General features: G+C 39.7%; 1 protein-coding gene across 7 annotated transcripts; it reads left to right on the forward strand.

Annotated features, from left to right (window-relative positions):
* Window positions 1–307: 307 nt before the first annotated feature.
* On the forward strand, window positions 308–18,362 carry PCMTD2 (protein-L-isoaspartate (D-aspartate) O-methyltransferase domain containing 2). Of its 7 annotated transcripts, XM_073309022.1 has the most exons (7): window positions 406–492; window positions 2,588–2,752; window positions 5,014–5,345; window positions 7,790–7,892; window positions 11,717–11,888; window positions 13,939–14,062; window positions 16,103–18,362. In XM_073309022.1, the coding sequence occupies exons 3-7, from the start codon at window positions 5,039–5,041 to the stop codon at window positions 16,483–16,485; spliced, it is 1,089 nt and encodes a 362-aa protein (XP_073165123.1). In that variant the 5' UTR covers window positions 406–492; window positions 2,588–2,752; window positions 5,014–5,038; the 3' UTR covers window positions 16,486–18,362. The 7 variants fall into 7 exon arrangements, with proteins under 7 accessions (XP_073165120.1, XP_073165122.1, XP_073165123.1 ...); XM_073309019.1 differs by lacking the exons at window positions 406–492; window positions 2,588–2,752 and adding an exon at window positions 308–399; XM_073309021.1 differs by lacking the exons at window positions 406–492; window positions 2,588–2,752 and adding an exon at window positions 377–399 and having other exon boundaries at window positions 5,008–5,345.
* The last annotated feature ends 282 nt before the right edge of the window (window positions 18,363–18,644 follow it).

Below are 18,644 nucleotides of genomic sequence, written 5' to 3' on the forward strand. Positions count from 1 at the left end.
TAAGAGGGCCCAGCAGAGTTGGGATCTGTGTTCCCTATATTTTGGGTGGCGCAGGGACAGGTGATGGATGAATCTCTGTGTGTGTGTGCAGCTCCCACTAAGGCCCTGCTAGGGCCCTTTCTACTAATGCAGTAACCCCAGAGCTATTGGTCCGTCTGTCACAGACCCTTGGCCTCCCCCCCCCCAACTCCTCAGTGAGACACTCCCACACGGGGCTCCCCCTTTCTGGAGTGGTACATTCCCACACCTGTCACCCCACGCTGGCACCTCCGCGCTCCGTTCCCCATCACGGTGCTACAATGGTATATGCCATTTCCCCAATCCGTCGTCCCCGCGGTGGGCGCGCCGTTGGTCTGCTCCGCGACTGCGCAGTGGCGCTGCCCGGGGGCTCTCAGCTGGGTGAGTGTTTACAGCTGCCCGCCGGAGCCCGAGGGCTGAGGAGAGCCGGGCCGGTGGGGGAGGGGGCTGAGGAACCGCTGCCCCGGCGCCCAGGTAGAGCCCCTCCCCCACCCCGCCTGCTCCGCCGGCCTGAAGCGGCCGCTCTCGTTGGACCGAGCGCTGCAGGCCCCCAACCGCCCTGGCCTCACGGGGGCCCCTCCCCCCCTCAGGCCCCGGGTGGGGGAGGGGAGGCCGGAGCCCCCAGCCCCTTGCTGGGGGAGGGAGCGGGATGGAGACCCCCCCGATACTCGGCGGTTCCCTCTCAGTGGGGCAGGCCCCCAGAGGCCTCAGTAATGGTGGAGCCACCCCTCCCCCCCCCCAGCGCCCTCTAATGACACGGCCCTGCGCACCTCGCCAACGACCCTATAATGGTACGGGGGGGAGGGCTGCTGGGGTTCCCTGCACAATGTGGGAGGCCCCCCCAGGATAACCTGGCAACCCCCCCTGCTCCCCCCCCCCACCATATAGTGTCTCTTCAGTGCTGAGTCTGGCTGCTGAGTTGATCTCTGCTTATTTAAATTGCAATCCTGAGCTGTGGAGTAGTGGAGCAGGGGCACAGGGCTGTGGGTACGAGGGAGGGCGATGCAGAGCAGTATTTATTACACACACGCACCAGTGACCCGCATGGGGTCTTGTAGTGGAAGTAACAATGGGGGGGCAGAGTGAGTGTTTTGGGGAGGGTTGTGGGAGGATCAGTGAGAGGGGCGTAACTCAGTCTGACTTTAGCTACCTTTTAAAAAAGCGTGCTGTGGAGTCTGTGGCAGTTGTCAAAAAAGCTGAGTTTACCTCTCTTGTGTTTCTTTGTGAGCTTACTAACAGTGCATTTAACTCTATTTGCTTTGTAATAAATCATTAAAATATCATTGTTTGTTCCTGGAATATGAACGTAGCTTCTCACATTGTAAGCTCTTCTTTTTCTCAGAAGAGGTGAGCATGGCACCATATAAATAGCGGGTGGCGTAACCATTCCTGGAGTGTACACAACTCAGTAACTACGCTGTTCTGATAGTGATCATAATTGTGGCATGCACACTCCAGAGTAACGGCCAGACCTGTAACACTGTGATCTGTAGAGAAGTCTGTACTCTGCACAAGAACTGCAAACGAGTGCAACTAAATTATTAAAAGATGCGGGGGAGTACCTTTGATTATAGCTATCAGTTTAGGAAAACAAATGTGTAATTATTGGAAAAGAGAAGTTTCAATGGGGTATGTTTTAAAATTCTGCATATAAAGCAGATGTTTTCCATAAAATGAAGACCAGTCTGTGCTACAGAAATAACCGTTTCAAAGTCTCATTGACACTACCAGTATAACTTAGAGGACCCTGTTACAACTTGGTTGTCTGCTGTCTGGGTTACAAAATGACTGTTGCTTGTAGTGTGGATGAGAACCGTTGATGTCCCTACAACTAGGCTAAAGCCTGGTCAGAGGACAACAATGTCTTATGTCAAGTTTCAGAGTAGCAGCCGTGTTAGTCTGTATTCGCAAAAAGAAAAGGAGTACTTGTGGCACCTTAGAGACTAACAAATTTATTTGAGCATAAGCTTTCGTGAGCTACAGCTCAGAATTGAGCTGTAGCTCACGAAAGCTTATGCTCAAATAAATTTGTTAGTCTCTAAGGTGCCACAAGTACTCCTTTTCTTTATGTCTTATGTGAGACTTGTGATTTCATGATGGTTTTTAGTGTATACTGGACCGTAAAGCCACGGTTGTGGTGCTTGTGTGCACAGGAAGGAAAAACGAAGTTTGTTTAACCTTGTCAGGGAGCCACAGCAGAGCCCTGGTAGGGCCAAAACCATACTTCACAATTGTATTTAAACATGGAGATTTTAATAGTGTGAAGAGGATCTGAATGGAGGGAAGGAGATAAACATACTCAAGAAAATAGTGTGCACAAACAAACATCAAGAAAAACAAGGTCTTAAGGGATGGAAGGAATTTTCTACATTTAGTAATTAATCTGTGAAGAATACTACCCAAAGGCACCAACCAAACTATAATCAAGCAATCACAAGAAATTGATAGGTATTTAAGAAAAAAACAAAATTGCAGGATAAGACCGGCTGATGTACATATTCTAGATTCTGGGCACTCTCACTAGCAATATAGTGTAATGGTGTTTGTTTTTTTTAAACTGATGAAAAAGGGATGGTGGACAATTCTTATTACCTGCCAATGGGGAAAAATATCCAAGACACTATTAATGGATTACTATACTTGGAGGCATACATTTATTAACCAGACTAAAGGTCCTTCCTAAGAACTTGATGGAGGTTCATCATGCCTCGTCTGTTCGCAGACAGACAGGACGGTACGCTCTGAGAATACATATGTTGAGATTTTCTTGCTGCAATTTCTTCTTTATTTCTTTTGAAACTGGTAAAGTATATAAATTTTCTCTTGCTGAATGTATAGAACAATTTAGCTGTGGGCAGATCTACTGAATCTAGAAAACAACACTAAAGCTACTGCTTCTGCAGTTATTGTTAGCACAGCATAGCAAAGCACTGCAAATAAAAATTCGCATTGTACTTTCTGGAATGGAACTTTTTAGTGGGTGGGAAACAACTAGATTAATTTGGAATTATAAATGAAGTGCTTTCCCTCTGTAACTCATTCTTTAAAAGATGAAGATGTACTTTATGAACTGTCTCTCCTAAATAGAGAGTAAGTGGTTTGCTTTCTTTTCCCAGAATGAACTGTGAGTCTGTAAAAGTGACATCAGCAGTGTCATTATTTTGTAAGGGCTGGATGGGGTTGAAATAGTTTCTGAGGGGGATGATCTTTCTAAACTCTTAGAAGAGACCATGAGAAATTGCACTCACTTCTGAGGAAATTTCTTTCCAACAGTTGCTCTCTATTCTATTGCATTCTCCACTGAAGGTGATGCTTGGAGCTGCAGAAGCTTGAGCCACAGGAAAGTATGTATTCTACTGAGGAGGTGGTGGATACATTTAAAAAAAAAAAAAAAAAAAAAAAGATAATCAAGGGGCACAGGCAGAAGTGGAGGAAAAAAAAATGTATGTCCTTGGATTTAGAATCCTGTTGTGTTTTCTTTCACCCTTCACTGCAGGCAATTTGGGAGGCTCCCTGTTTCTTTTTTCTGCCTGTTTCTTTTGAAGTCTATTAATCCCCTTCTGGTGTTCTTGCAAACAGAGTCTGGATGTTCCTTGAATTTTGGCAAACACAGGCCATGTTTTTATGACTTATTTTTTATTATTATTGCTTGGACTCCATAGTGGAAAAGGGACAATGAATGGAGTGGAGTGCCCCAAGGGTCGGTCCTGGGGCCGGTTTTGTTCAATATCTTCATTAATGATCTGGAGGATGGTGTGGATCGCACCCTCAGCAAGTTAGCAGATGACACTAACCTGGGAGGAGAGGTAGATATGCTGGAGGGTAGGGATAGGATACAGAGGGACCTAGACAAATTAGAGGATTGAGCCAAAAGAAATCTGATGAGGTTCAACAAGGACAAGTGCAGAGTCCTGCACTTAGGACGGAAGAACCCAATGCACGGCTACAAACTAGGGACCGAATGGCTAGGCAGCAGTTCTGCAGAAAAGGACCTAGGGGTTACAGTGGACGAGAAGCTGGATATGGGTCAACAGTGTGCCCTTGTTGCCAAGAAGGCCAATGGCACTTTGGGCTGTATACGTTGGGGCATTGCCAGCAGATCGAGGGAGGTGATCGTTCCCCTCTATTCAACATTGGTGAGGCCTCATCTGGAGTACTGTGTCCAGTTTTGGGCCCCACACTGCAAGAAGGATGTGAAAAAATTGGAAAAAGTCCAGCAGAGGGCAACAAAAATGATTAGGGGACTGGAACACATGACTTATGAGGAGAGGCTGAGGGAAGTGGGATTGTTTAGTCTGCGGAAGAGAAGAATGAGGGGGGATTTGATAGCTGCTTTCAACTACCTGAAAGGGGGTTCCAAAGAGGATGGCTCTAGACTGTTCTCAGTGGTAGCAGATGACAGAACAAGGAGTAATGGTCTCAAGTTGCAGTGGGGAAGGTTTAGGTTGGATATTAGGAAAAACTTTTTCACTAGGAGGGTGGTGAAACACTGGAATGCGTTACCTAGGGACGTGGTGGAATCTCCTTCCTTCGAAGTTTTTAAGGTCAGGTTTGACAAAGCCCTGGCTGGGATGATTTAGTTGGGGATTGGTCCTGCTTTGAGCAGGGGGTTGGACTAGATGACCTCCTGCGGTCCCTTTCAACCCTGATATTCTATGAATGGGAACCAGAATCTATAATCTTATTTAGCAGTTCAAGGGTGGTGCACTGGAGGAGAATATTATACAACTAAAAATGTGAATATTATGACCTTCCTACCCCCCTCCCCAAAACATGTATGTAATTCTGAAACTCCAGGTACATGATTTTGTTTTTAATATTTTAAGTCAGCTTTTGAGTATATGTTCTGTTCTAGTGTTTTTACATTGATATCTTTGCAAAGAAGTTGTCTTATTGTTATGACTTTAAGTTGTTTTATGTTTAACAGCCTTAGCGCTTATAATGATGTTACATGTCTTCTGTTGCTCATCTTCCCCCACCCCAATTGAGTTTTAGAACTTGCTAAAAATTGTTGAAGAAGATGGGAGGTGCAGTGAGTGCAGGAGAAGATAATGATGAATTAATTGATAACCTGAAAGAAGCGCAGTATATCCGGACAGAGCTGGTGGAGCAGGCATTCCGTGCCATTGATCGAGCAGACTACTATCTTGATGATTTTAAGGACAATGCTTACAAAGACCTGGCGTGGAAACATGGAAATTTTCATCTCTCTGCACCGTGCATTTACTCAGAGGTGATGGAAGCTTTGGATCTACAGCCGGGACTGTCGTTCTTGAATCTGGGCAGTGGCACCGGTTACCTGAGTTCTATGGTCGGACTCATCTTGGGTAAATAACTTTGTCATGTTAATTACTGATTAAATTATCATCTGTTTTCATGATCGTAGGAAATATTCCTCAGTTTAATTTCAAGATTTTAAATTCGGTCTAAGTGCAGATAAAGAATATGTTAATCAGATTTGGCCAATTAAGCAGGATTCAGGGGAACCTAGTGATGACTCAGAACAGACACTGATGCAGAGTGCACAGCTGATTGTCATGGCCTCCTACTGGCATGAGTCTAGGCTTGCTGGGCCCTCACTTGAGGGGAAGATCAAGATGTCAGGAGTGGAGAGAGACGAGTTTGTGTGGGATGGTGATTGAGTTTGACCAGGGAGAGCCCTGAATCTTTAGATCTATGACCCATTTATTCTTAATCCCCTGCAACCAGCCTGAAATACATTTAAAAGATCTAATTGTGATTTATTCCAGTGTAAGATCAGTACCTGGTATCTAGTTCTAGTTACTTCCCGAGTGCAAGCAAGGAGATGCTTCAAAATACAATTTAGCAAATAGTCTTATGTCTTAATATAAGAACAGTGGTGGTGGTTGCCCACAGTTAGCAACTTTCTTTTTCCCTTACCTTCCTCCAGACAAACACACAGGAGTAAATGTGTAAGTAGAATAGCTCTTCCAGGATGTAAAAGCGTGGCTGATCATACAGAGTTAAATATATGAAAATGCAGGAAATCACCCCTCAATCTCATGGTGGTAATAATCACTCTGTGTGGAGAAGTGTCAAAATAAATTTCAAACTGCATTGATCCTAGTGAAATGCAAAGTCAGTGTTTACACACTGCTTCTGACTTCCAGTACAGCTTCTAATAGCAGGAGGGTCCCCATTACCCTCCTGCCTGTGGGTCAGAAATTTTAATTGTTTAAATGTTTGTGTCATCAGAGCTGAGACTTAGTCCCACTTCTAGTGAGCGGGCATGAAGCTGGAACTTGTTTATTGGTTTGCAACAAGCTTTGACAAAACTAATTAGAATATGAACACTTATAACTTTAGGTGCCTTTGAACTATTTCTCCCTTAAAATGAGCAAGCCTGTCTCATATCAAAATAATAGAGGGGTTTGTGTAGCCCTAGTTATAATGTAAATATGGCTATTGTCTTCAGTGCTTAATAACAGGACTCCTAAACTGTGCATAACTGTAATTCTGCAACAATTTCCTTTCAGATATTTGAAGGCAAATTGCCATATTATGTATTTTTCTTTGTTATACTTGATCATGTTATGTAAAGTCACATGATATAACTGCATTGAACTTGTTATGACATTAAACAAGGATTCGGTTTATCAAAATATGTAGGGACTGTTCTGTTTCTAATTCAGAGGAGTCAGTCTTCAAAACAAAAGTAATCAAACAAAGATTAATTCCCTAAACTGTTAGAATCTTCTGAAAGCTGTGGTACTTCCTCTCTTGTCCTCTGGTAGAATTTAGACTCTCAGCACTTCAGAAGAACCAGAATATTGCTAATCAATATTGCCTCTGTAGTAACTTCTGGAATGCAAATGTGTTATAAGCCCTGTTCAGATTCCTGTAATGTTCAAGTTCTTTCAGGTGTAACAGAGAATAATAAATCTTACTCGTGGCATACTAAGTAAGTGTCTTTCCCTTGTTTTTATGGAACTCAGCTGCACTCTTAGTATTACTCTAATATATTAAAGTTACAGTTCAAAGGGATGTTTCCAACTTATTAACCATGTTTAGTCTGAAATTTTTTACCTATTTGTTACTAGTAACATCTAAGATTATTATAACTGAAAAGTAAAACATAAACATCTTTTTAATTTTGTGGGAATTGTTGCATTTGGCAACACATCTTGTGGTGTTTTTAAGCCAACCCGCTTTCCCTTGTTGAAAAGACCCTTATAAATATGCTAATACGAGCAGAAAAATCCTTCTAAAACATTTTAAAAGACTTTATTTTAAAAAAAAAAGTTCAGGATGTATCTTTTAAGGGTTGTTCTGTCAGAAGCTTGAACTTTTATATATTGCTCAATTAAAAATAATTCAAGCACTGTTCCTGTAATAGTAGTGAGTCTGATTTCTAGAGCTAGCTAAAATTGCCATGTGAACTGTAACTCTTGCCAATTTTTGATTTTTGGTCACTTCCCATAGCAATAATCTTTAGTGATTTACAGTGGATTCTTTGTGTTCTATAGCAGTGGTACATCTGAAACATCAGCATTCCTGCCTCACCATTTTCTGTGTAAGTAGGAGCACCCTGGTCACAAAAGGTTGCTGTACATCAAGGCATTAGCCATCGCTAGTAGTAAATGGTCCTGCACTTCTAAGTGCAGACCTCAAAACAAACATTTTAAATTGTAGAAACATTCTTAAGAAGTAGTTTATCTGAAACACATTGAGAAAGTAACAGGGATCAGTTGTGCTTAGCTTTATCCAGTTGCCCTTAAAACCATTTTCTTTGCACTCTTTAAACTTGCAGGTCCTTTTGGTGTTAACCATGGTGTGGAGCTTCATTCTGATGTTATAGAGTATGCAAAGCAGAAATTGGACTTCTTCATCAGAACAAGTGACAGCTTTGACAAGTAAGAGTAGAGAACACCTGTAGCATCCTACTTCATGATTTTGAATTTAATAATTACTACTACAAAACTACTAGCTGTTTGGGTAGCTCTCCCTATTCCCACACAAGAACTGCAGATTTAAGGGTGATTTTAGGACACTAGCTCCTTAGGCTTGCTGAGCTGCAGTGTGTGACGACGTTCTAAGCTGATGGTTATGTGGGAGGAGAGATGTTAAGAAATTTTTGCTATGTTGTTGTACTCTTAGCTGTTCTAATGCCACACCAGTTGAAAGAAGCCAAAATTGGGTATTAGCAATAAGATTTAATTACAGCCAATATATTTGAGGCTGCAAATGGTGATGGTCATCTATCTAAAAAATTATATTTGTAACCTCTCAGCCTGAATCCCACCAAAGAGTGTAAAGAAATTTCCATGCTGCTTTAATAGAGTTTTATTGGAAGAAAAACTTTATTGGTTAAAATGTGAAACTATTTTTACGATGACTAAAGCAAGATGACTATAACCAGAAGTTACCTTAGCAATACGAGTTGTAGCTGTCATATTTTTGGATTTATTTTGCAATTTATTTGTGGGAAGTGCTTCTGATCACCTGGCACTGTCACAATGCTAGAATGAATAAAATGGGTACAGCAGTCTTTAAACAAGAAGAGCTGAACTGCAGCCACTTCACCAGTCACTATACTGAGACGCTGATGGTTAAGTAGGGAAGAGGTAACCCCCCCCCTTAGCATGCAGTCTTTTGTTGTAAGCAGAGAGGTAAGAGTACCTGTGAATAGGCAACCAGTCCCCTTCATTACTAAAATAAATAAGCCTATCGTTATTGTTCTCGTGCCATCTCACTTTACAGAAATGCAATAACTGTAGCTAAATGGCAAAGACCAACGTAAGTAGAAAGTTTCATATCTAGAGACCTGTTTGAAAAAAATCAGTGACACTGCAGTGCAAGTACAAAAGGAGTGGTGGGGGCTACAGTATTAAAGATGAGATCCTTGCCCATCTGTGGTAGATAGAAACTGGTATATCTCATTTAAACTATATCAAAAAGAATAGGTGGTCTAGTGTCTCATCAAAATCTTTTTAATAAAACTCTCCTAATAGCCAAGTCTCTGTACAAACTACTGATGAGTTGATAACAGTGCAACAATTATGTTGGCAAACAAATTGGCCAATAATTCATTGTTTGTAAAATGCTTTGGGATACCTGGAGTAAGAAAAATAGTATAGAAAACTACATTGCTCTACAGCTGACCAATTTGTACTTCAGAGATTAATACGGTCATAGATAAGAAGAAAGTCTTCGTTTTTTAAATGTTTTTGAGTATAAATACAGGTATGTGAAAAGGGGAAAATAGCTGCTAGGATATATGGCATAAACACAGGTAAGGACTATTAGCCAGTTGTTACAAACATATCATGTTGCTGCACTTCTTGAAGTCTTTTGCTTTTGTAATACTAATACCATATTTTAGTAGGCTGCCTCTTTCCAAGGGCCTCAGGTGGTATGTGGATATCTTGGTACAACTGTATATTTTAATCGCAGTTAACTCACGCAAATAACTCAAAAAAATTAATAGCGATTAAAAAAAATTAACCATGATTAATCGCCGTTTTAATTGCACTGTTAAACAATAGAATACCATTGAAATGTATTAAATATTTTGGATGTTTTTCTACATTTTCAAATATATTGATTTCAATTACAACACAGTATCCAAAATAGACAATGCTCACTTTATATTGGTTTAGATTACAAATATTTGCACTATAAAAGTGGCAAACAAAAGAAATAGTATTTTTTCAGTTCCTCATACAAGTACTCTAGTGCAATCTCTTTATCGTGAAAGTGCAATTTACAAATGTAGATTTTTTTTTGTTACGTAACTGCACTCCATAACAAAACAATGTAAACTTTAGAGCCTATAAGTCCACTCAGTCCTACTTCTTGTTCAGCCAATCGCTAAGACAGACAAGTTTGTTTACATTTACGGGAGATGATGCTGCCTGCTTCTTGGTTACAATGTCACCTGAAAGTGACAACAGGCGTTCTCATGGCACTTTTGTAGCCAGCATTGCAAGGTCTTTACATGCCAGATATGCTAAACATTCATATGACCCTTCATGCTTCAGCCACTGATTCCAGAGGACATGCTTCCGTGCTGATTATGCTCGTTAAAAAAAAATGCATTAATTAAATTTGTGACTGAACTCCTTGGGGGAGAATTGTATGTCCTCTACTCTGTTTTACCCGCATTCTGCCATATATTTCATGTTGTAGCAGTCTCGGATGATGACCCAGCACATGTTCATTTTAAGAACACTTTCACTGCACATTTGACAAAACGCAAAGAGGGTACCAGTGTGAGATTTCTAAAGATAGCTATACCATGTGACCCACGGTTTAAGAATCTGAAGTGCCTTCCAAAATCTGAGAAGGACGCAGTGTACAGCATGCTTTCAGAAGTCTTAAAAGAGCAACAGTCTGATGCGGAAACTACAGAACCCGAACCACCAAAAAGGAAAATCCGTCTTCTGCTGTTGGCACTGACTGACTCGGATGATAAAAATAAACATGCGTCGGTCCACACTACTTTGGATGGTTATCGAGCGGAACCATCATCAGCATGGGCGCATGTCCTCTGGAATGGTGGTTGAAGCATGAAGGGACGTCTGAATCTTTAGTGCATCTGGCACATAAATATCTTGCGACGCTGACTACAACAGTGCCATGCGAACGCCTGTTCTCACTTTCAGGTGATATTGTAAACAAGAAGTGGGCAGCATTGACTCCTGCAAATGTAAACAAACTTGTTTGAGCGATTGGCTGAACAAGAAATAGGACTGGGTGGACTTGTAGGCTCTAAAGTTTTATGTTTTGTTTTTGAATGCAGTTATTTTTTTGTACATAATTCTACATTTGTAAGTTAAACTTTCATGATAAAGAGATTGCACTACTGTACTTAGGTGAATTGAAAAATACTGTTTCTTTTGTTTTTTACAGTGCAAATATTTGTAATCAAAAGTAAATATAAATGAGCACTGTACCCTTTGTGTTCTGTGTTGTAAGTGAAATCAATATATTTGAAAACTATTTAAATAAATGGTATCCTATTATTGTTTAACAGTGCGATTAATCGTGATTAATTTTTTAAATCATTTGACAGTTCTAATATTTTACCATTATTGCTGCATCAAATTTAGGGATTATTATAGTCTTCATGAATTCTGGCTATTCTGCAAAAACAGAAATTAGCATAAAATTATTTCTTTTCTCTTTAAATTATATCAGAAGTACTGTATTGCATGAATTTTTGTCTAAACTATGAATTCGTGGTGTAATCCTGGCTCAATTGAAATTGACGATAAAATTCCCATTGACTTCAATGGAGGCAGCATCTAACTCTTAGTGTTGAAAACCATTTAGCAGTTTATGGGAAAGATTATGGAAAACTAAGCCAAAGACATTCTGGTTCAGTCTTAAAAGGGCTTAGAGTTCAAATTGTACTTGTAATATTTATGCAAAGATATTGTAACTGGGCCCACAAATTGGGTAATTGTATGACAAATCCCCAATCCTGATAATTTGTGTAAGCAGTTATTCAGTGTGTGTGTTCAGATTATGTACCTAAGATCTTTGGAAAATCTCATGTATGAGTAATTTCAGAATCACTCTAGTCTGGAGGGCCTCAAATTGTGGCCCTTTGTGGTAGTCTGTAGAATGAAACTTTTTGAGATCCAGGAAATTGGGGGTTGGGAGGGGAAATGGCCAATGAAATTTCTTTTCTTATCAAGTATGTAGTGTTATAATTGGACTTCTTCTTTTTCAGATTTGAATTCTGTGAGCCCTCCTTTGTTACTGGCAATTGTTTAGAGATCTCTCCAGATTCTACTCAGTATGACCGTGTTTACTGTGGTGCTGGGGTACAGAAAGAACATGAGGACTACATGAAGAGTCTGCTGAAAGTTGGGGGAATTCTCGTCATGCCACTCGAGGAAAAGGTTGAGTGCCTCTTAAACTAGGATTTGATTTCTTTATTCTTATTTAGCCTATAGGTGCAGTTCACTACCTTCCTTATAGGTAACTATTCGGCATATCAGCTCTTACACTAAGTGTTTACTAGGAATAAAGAGAGCAATTTCCAGAAACTGAACTATACGTGTCTTAATTATGTTACAAAGTATGCATACTTCTACCAGACCCTCTTCAGGTGTTTTGTATTTAACTTTTTAGTGAATTGTGAGAGGTACTCCCAAGTTAGTTTAACGCTTCATTTTTGTACTTCTTCAAGAATGCTTCTGTCAAAATTTGTTGAAGTGAGGTACCATACCACACTTTGCTTTCCAGTGGTAAATTAGACAGTCCATAAAAAGTTTTTCATAGTAAGTACGTGGAAAAGGAAGATAGTGGTGCAGGGTTCGGTTGAGTTGTAGCTATGTGAATCTTACATCTCTTGATATCTTTCATTTGAGGCTAGGAGAGGGAGAAAATACTGAATTAATAATTTGATTTCAAATTAGCTTGAATTTCTGATTGTAAACTACTTCATAAATAGACTTGCAAGTATATAGTGCAGTGTCTTGTTATATTTATTGCAACCAGAAAATAATTTTTAAATTATAAGTCAAGAATACTTACTGCTTGATCATTTCTTTAAGTGTTTAAGAGTCAACTTCACAAACTGTCCTCTAAAGAGGCATCCAAAATACCGACATTCATGAGTGCCAGTGAGCACTTTGTCCCCACAAATTGGGTAATTTCTGTGTATATGAAAATACAAATACACCTAACTTGTATATATAAATATTACAGATATTAGGAAAGTCCTTTTGAAAATTTGAACCAAGGAGGTAAAGATTAGCTAAAACTTTCCTTCACTATTAAAGAAACAAAAAGATTTTCTGCAAGAACAAATCTGGGTTTAGTTGGGTTTTTTGGAATTTCTTTTTCTACTTATCCCATACATTGTTGAAGTGTTCTCCAGCAGGAAATTTTGTTCAGGGTTCCAGATACAGCCAGTGAGAATTGGGCAAGAAAAAGTGGCAGCTTACTTTGCCAAACAGGAAGCATTCAAAATAGTTGCAAGTCATAGGTTAAATAAACAGTAGAGTCCAACAGCCTTTAGCAAAAACTGCAACTGATATAAAAAGAGCTTTCTAGGCCTACCCTCTTTATATTGTGGAAAACTAGCAAGACAGTTATTAGACTACTGTTTCCTTATCAGTGTGCTTCAGCCTTCTTTGTGGCAGCAACACTCTATGGACTCTACTTTTCCTAGGATTGTGGTGCTGTTATTTACTGGCCCAACAGGCCGGATACCAATTTTTCTAATGGTCTGCCATTTTTAATGGTATGCCACAGGTCACGGTTGATTTCAAAATCTGAATAACCATGCCCGAGCTTTCTAAACAAATATATCTTCATAATTCTGGCGTCTCTTGCAAGTAAAGATTTATTGTTTCAAGGAACTGCTTGGTTTAGGATTGGAAGTGACATATGGAGCCTTTCATCTCAAAGTACAGTAGTTAGTTTCGGTCAGCAGCTCACAGAAATTATTACCATTCAGAGGCTCTTAGGTCACCTACAATATGTAAAATTAATTGGTGATCCCATTCACACAGCAAAACCCACCAATATTATTTGCAATAACTTTCTCTCAGCCAAGGAATGAATGTCTATTGAAGATTGAATTACCCTCGGAACTCTGAGGCAGCCCCTATAGTTCAGAATGGGGAGAAACTGGGAGGGCAGTGTGATGAAATCTGGTATTGCCACTGCACATGTTCTGTGTTTAGACAACTTTGTCCATTAGGGCTGTAAATCTGGTTCTCTTCATGAATTCTATATTCACTCTTTAAAGAGAGAATTATGATGAACCTGTGTATTACTTGGCTTTTCACCTTGTCGCCACTAATTCTCTGTATTTCAAACACTTTGCCTGAAATCCAAAAGGCAAACAGTAGATTGTTCATTCTCGGCATAAAAAATTAACTATAGATAACTGATTTCTACTGTTTACATAGTAGACAGCACTTTCTCTCTTTGATACAGCTGACGAAGATAACACGCACTGGTCCTGCTGCCTGGGAAACCAAGAAGATCCTTGCTGTTTCTTTTGCTCCTCTGATTCAACCTATTCATGCAGATTCAGGGAAATCGAGACTTGTTCACTTGCGTAAGTATAAATGTTTATAGATATGCTTGCTCTTCTTTCTGCGGTCCCTTTGGCTGTTAGTTTCACCTTGATCCAAGCATGATACTCATACACAGCGGAAGTACAGCTTCCTTCTTTTGGAGAAAACTACTCAAGACGTTTCATTCTTTTGACAGTTGTCCAGTTTTGTCCATCCTATGCTGCATACAGGTTTCCAGTATTTGAAGAGGTGTGGTATTAGGAAAGCAAGTTGAAAAAACAAATCCAGAAATGTTAGTGTCTGCTCTGTGAAATTGAAAGTGCGTATCTTTGTATTTTAAAATAATCTGCCTGCATTTTCAGTTTCCTGTTTGTCAGACTGTACTGGCTTGCCCATGTGGATCCATACATGGATTCTTATAGTATTAAGGGAATATATTACAAAGTGAAAAATGCACACAGCATTTGTTTCAGTTGTGACATTTATCAATTTATATCAATAGCATGGCTATGCAGAGTTTCCTTCAAACATGATACCCTTCCGGAGGGGAGTTGCATTATTTTTATTTGTATTGCAGGTAGTGCCCAGTGATCCCAATCTAGATTGAGGCTCCATTGTGCAAGGTCCTGTACAAACACATAAGAACACAGGGTCCCTGCCCTCAAGAAATTACTACTTAATCTGTTTCTATTCTTCTTTGGTATCTGTTTATCACACTGTACAGAGCATATTAACTGTCCATCTGAGTATACCTTGCATATTGTGTCCACTATGAGGAAGCCTGCAAGTATTTCGTACTTTATTTTTCCCCTTCTTTGCTTAGAAGAATGTCTGTAAGTGTTTGTAATCCAAACAGAGTTTTCAATTTAATTTGATGCTTCTCAGTGCAGGGATAGATGTATGCAAATACAGGTTTTATTTATATTACGCGAGAGACATGGAATTGTGCAGTAGTGACTGTTGCGCACCTTGGATTGGCTGAATAGTGCTGCACAAAAGCATGTAGACTCCTCTAAACCAGTGGTTCTCAACATTTCCAGACTACTATACCCCTTTCAGGAGTCTGATTTGTCTTGCGTACCCCCAAGCTTCACCTCACTTAAAAATTACTTGCTTACAAGAGCAGACCTAAAAATACATTTTTAACCATATCATTATAAAATCAATTGGAATATAAACATTGTACTTACATTGCAGTGTGTAGGCTATAGATCAGTATAAACAAGTTATTGTCTGTATGAAATTTTAGTTTGTACTGACTTCGCTAGTGCTTTTTATGTAGGCTGTTGTAAAACTAGGCAAATATCTAGATGAGTTGATGTAGTCCTGGAAGACCTCTGTATACCACCAGGGCTACACATACTCCTGGTTTGAGAACTGCTGCTCTAAACCACTGAAGAGGGTTGGTATGTACCCTATATAATACACAGTCACATGCTTCTAACTCCTTCTATCCACAGATCTTGAAACAGGTTTCATATGCTAATGATGTTAGCCTACACCTTTTGAAGTAGATAAGTATTGATGAGGAAACTGACAAAAGTTAAGTGATTTGCCCAAAGTCTCAAAATTAATCAGCAGCAGAGCTGGGAGTGGAATCCAGATCTACTCATTCTGTTTTGCGCATTGAGGACTGTTTCCACACTACTGAGAAGTCCGGAAACAAACTCCTCCACTTTATTGTACAGTTTGAATTGCAAAGTCTTAAGATTTAAAACTTAAAACACGGTTGCATAAAATAGTTCATTTGAGTATAAAATACCAAAATTCTATTTTAAATATTATATTTAATGTCTGCTGATTTGTGTTTTGTGCACAGTGGGTTTGTGCGTTTGAACTTTTTCTCTCAACTCCTTCTCTCAGTGATCAGATTACAGGAGAAGTGCATAATACAACATGTTTTTTAGGGAAAAACATTAACTTTATCCGAGCTGACAGAGTTTGAAATAAAGTTGGGTTTTTTTTATAAACATAACAGGGAATTAAAATAGTTATCCTCACTCCATTTCAGACAACTTTTCAGCCTGTGCTGCCAGTTTTTTTGCTTCCATACCTGTTCATATTTTTGTTCTGTGTTATAGCACCAATAAGTGTCCGCAGCCTACAGGATCTGGCTCGCATTGCCATCCGAGGAACTATTAAAAGGATAATACATCAAGAAACAATGAGCAAAAATGGAAATGGTCTGAAAAACCCTCCAAGGTTTAAACGAAGACGTGTTCGCCGTCGTCGCATGGAAACCATTGTCTTCTTGGATAAAGAAGTCTTTGCCAGTCGTATCTCAAACCCCTCAGATGATAACAACAACTGTGAGGAGATTGAGGAGGAGAGGAGAGAAGAGGAGGAAAAGTGTATCTCTGAACTGAAGCCAGATCCCCCTGTAAACTTTCTGAGAGAGAAGGTCTTGAGTCTGCCTTTGCCTGATCCCCTGAAATATTACCTGCTTTATTACAGAGAAAAATAAGTATCTTGTTCATAGAAAGCAGAAAGGTAGACATAAAAATAAAATACTTCTTAGGGCTTGACAAATGTGTACCACTTGCTTGCCTGTTAACATGACCACACATGGCAGTAGGCTGGCTAGCTGGGGAATGTGGCTGCTGTATTCTTAAACATCATAGCTTTTTTTAAGTTTCCTCTCCTTCTTGGTTGTATGCTATAGTTTTATCCTGCAGCAGTGTTCCCTTTTAAAAAGCAAGCTGATGAAGTGCTCAGTTGCTTAGAGAGAGAAGGATACCATTCCCTGAAAACTAACTACATAGAGATGTCTATTGAAATCTCTTGGCTGCACTTTCACCAAATTGCAGTTTTAAATATTCTTAGGCAGTGCTCTAAAGACTTCATTGTCCATGCTGTCCTACTAACTTTGACACAAATGGAGTACACATTTAGTTTCATTTTTAAACAGAGATACTGGTAAAAATCTGACCTGGTAAACCTTGTTTATTCCAGTAATCTGCAAAAACACACAAACGTACGAAATCAGACTTTGATAGTACTTTGAGGTATCCAGGTTTTGAACACTGAAGCAAAGCACTGGCCACCTTTCAATTGGTGGGTCTCAGGTTAGCTATAAACCTTACATTTTTTTAAATTTTGGGGGGAGAGGAATGTTTGGCAGGGAGTTGGTGTTTCCTTCACAGAAAACAGCTTGTTTTGTAAAATCCAGTCTGAGGTGAGATGCAAGCTACGTAAGGTTTTAAAAAAAATAAATAAGGAGAGCAAATTTAACTTAGAGTTGCTAAACTGATCAGCTGACTTTCAAAGATTGCTAGGGCGATCAGGTTTGTGGCTGTTTCCTCTGGCACCACTTATAAAGTAATTCAGAAAAAATGGGTGGGAAAAGGACAAACCTAGCAAGGGGTTAATCTAAGACTGGCGCTGATAGTGCAATCAACAGACCTGATATGAGTTAATGTGTGACTGCTGTGCTGGACATAGTGTAAGGCAGGTAGTCTCAGGCATTCCTAGCCTGAACTAAAGGAAGTAGCCAGTGTCCTGGGAAATGAACCAAACTTTGTTTCTCAGAGGTTACACAGGGAAGTGGAAACAGTCTAGGAAGCCAAAGTGAGTGGTTATGCTACTGACACATAATGCTTAAGTGCCCTGTTTGGGGCTATGCTGTAGCAAGGAGACTGCAATGCTGTTCACGTATACCTTGTCCTTGTAGATGAGCAGGAACTAGATTTACAGCCTTACTAGTTCATTTAATTTTTGTTAGTTTCTTTAAGTAGCTTGTGTAGAAAGACTTCATAACCTGCAATTTCATGGAATATAAATTCTAATCTTTATTCTCAAGTCTTCCTGTAATGATGGTAGGAGGAGATTTATATTCATGTGTTGAGGGGAAGATTGCTTGATTATTTTGGCCTGTTTGAAAAATCTGTGTACAATATTGGGGGCTAGAAGGAAACAATTGAGGCTGCATTGATTTGGATCACTCAAAGGCTAACTAAATAATAACCCTATCAGTAGATAATCCAGCGATGTTAGAAGGGTATTTCCTCATCAGTTGCAGTTAGTGGGCTTGATCTTGATCTCATTTGTATGGTCTCCTTAACTTGCTAAGAGGAGTGAATGAAGTTTGTCTTGCCAAAATACATTAACCTGGACTTTGTTACATGGTACTGAATCACACAATTTGCATTGACCGAGTTGTGTGTTTTAAATCTTGTGCAACATTTTGAAAATGTAGGAATTAGTCTAAAATGTCTAAGCAATGCTTTTATGCTCGCTCCCTTTTTAAAAGTCTCCAAATACCCACTCTGTACTTGTGACAACTAACGTCTTTTTCTATAAAATACGATGTATGGATGACCAATAAAATCCCTATGAACTGCATTTTTTGTGACCTCCGAGGATATTATTTTTAACTGTTAAACATTCGTGTTCCATGTTTGTAATTGATATATGCCTTTCTCTCCAGCGGCATGACAATTCCTCACCCTTCGAGCAGCCTCTTTATTTGGGCTACTAAGTCCCCCTCCTATTTATTAATTGCAGGCCTTTCCACAGATACCGTTTAGAAGTCTCTTATTTTTAAAATGGTCAATAACAACTTGAAGTGGATATTTATATGAATAATCCTATTTGTTGCTTCTGTTACTTTATCTTTGCATTTGG

Source organism: Lepidochelys kempii, chromosome 13 (assembly GCF_965140265.1).
Source record: "Lepidochelys kempii isolate rLepKem1 chromosome 13, rLepKem1.hap2, whole genome shotgun sequence".
NCBI lineage: Eukaryota > Metazoa > Chordata > Testudines > Cheloniidae > Lepidochelys > Lepidochelys kempii.

Excerpts from the sequence above, each read along its gene's own strand:
- PCMTD2 (XM_073309019.1), top strand. The coding sequence starts at position 5,039 with ATGGGAGGTGCAGTGAGTGCAGGAGAAGATAATGATGAATTAATTGAT. Across the intron at positions 7,893-11,716 it reads ACAAGTGACAGCTTTGACAA|ATTTGAATTCTGTGAGCCCT; the intron begins GTAAGAGTAGAG and ends CTTCTTTTTCAG. Across the intron at positions 11,889-13,938 it reads TCATGCCACTCGAGGAAAAG|CTGACGAAGATAACACGCAC; the intron begins GTTGAGTGCCTC and ends TCTTTGATACAG.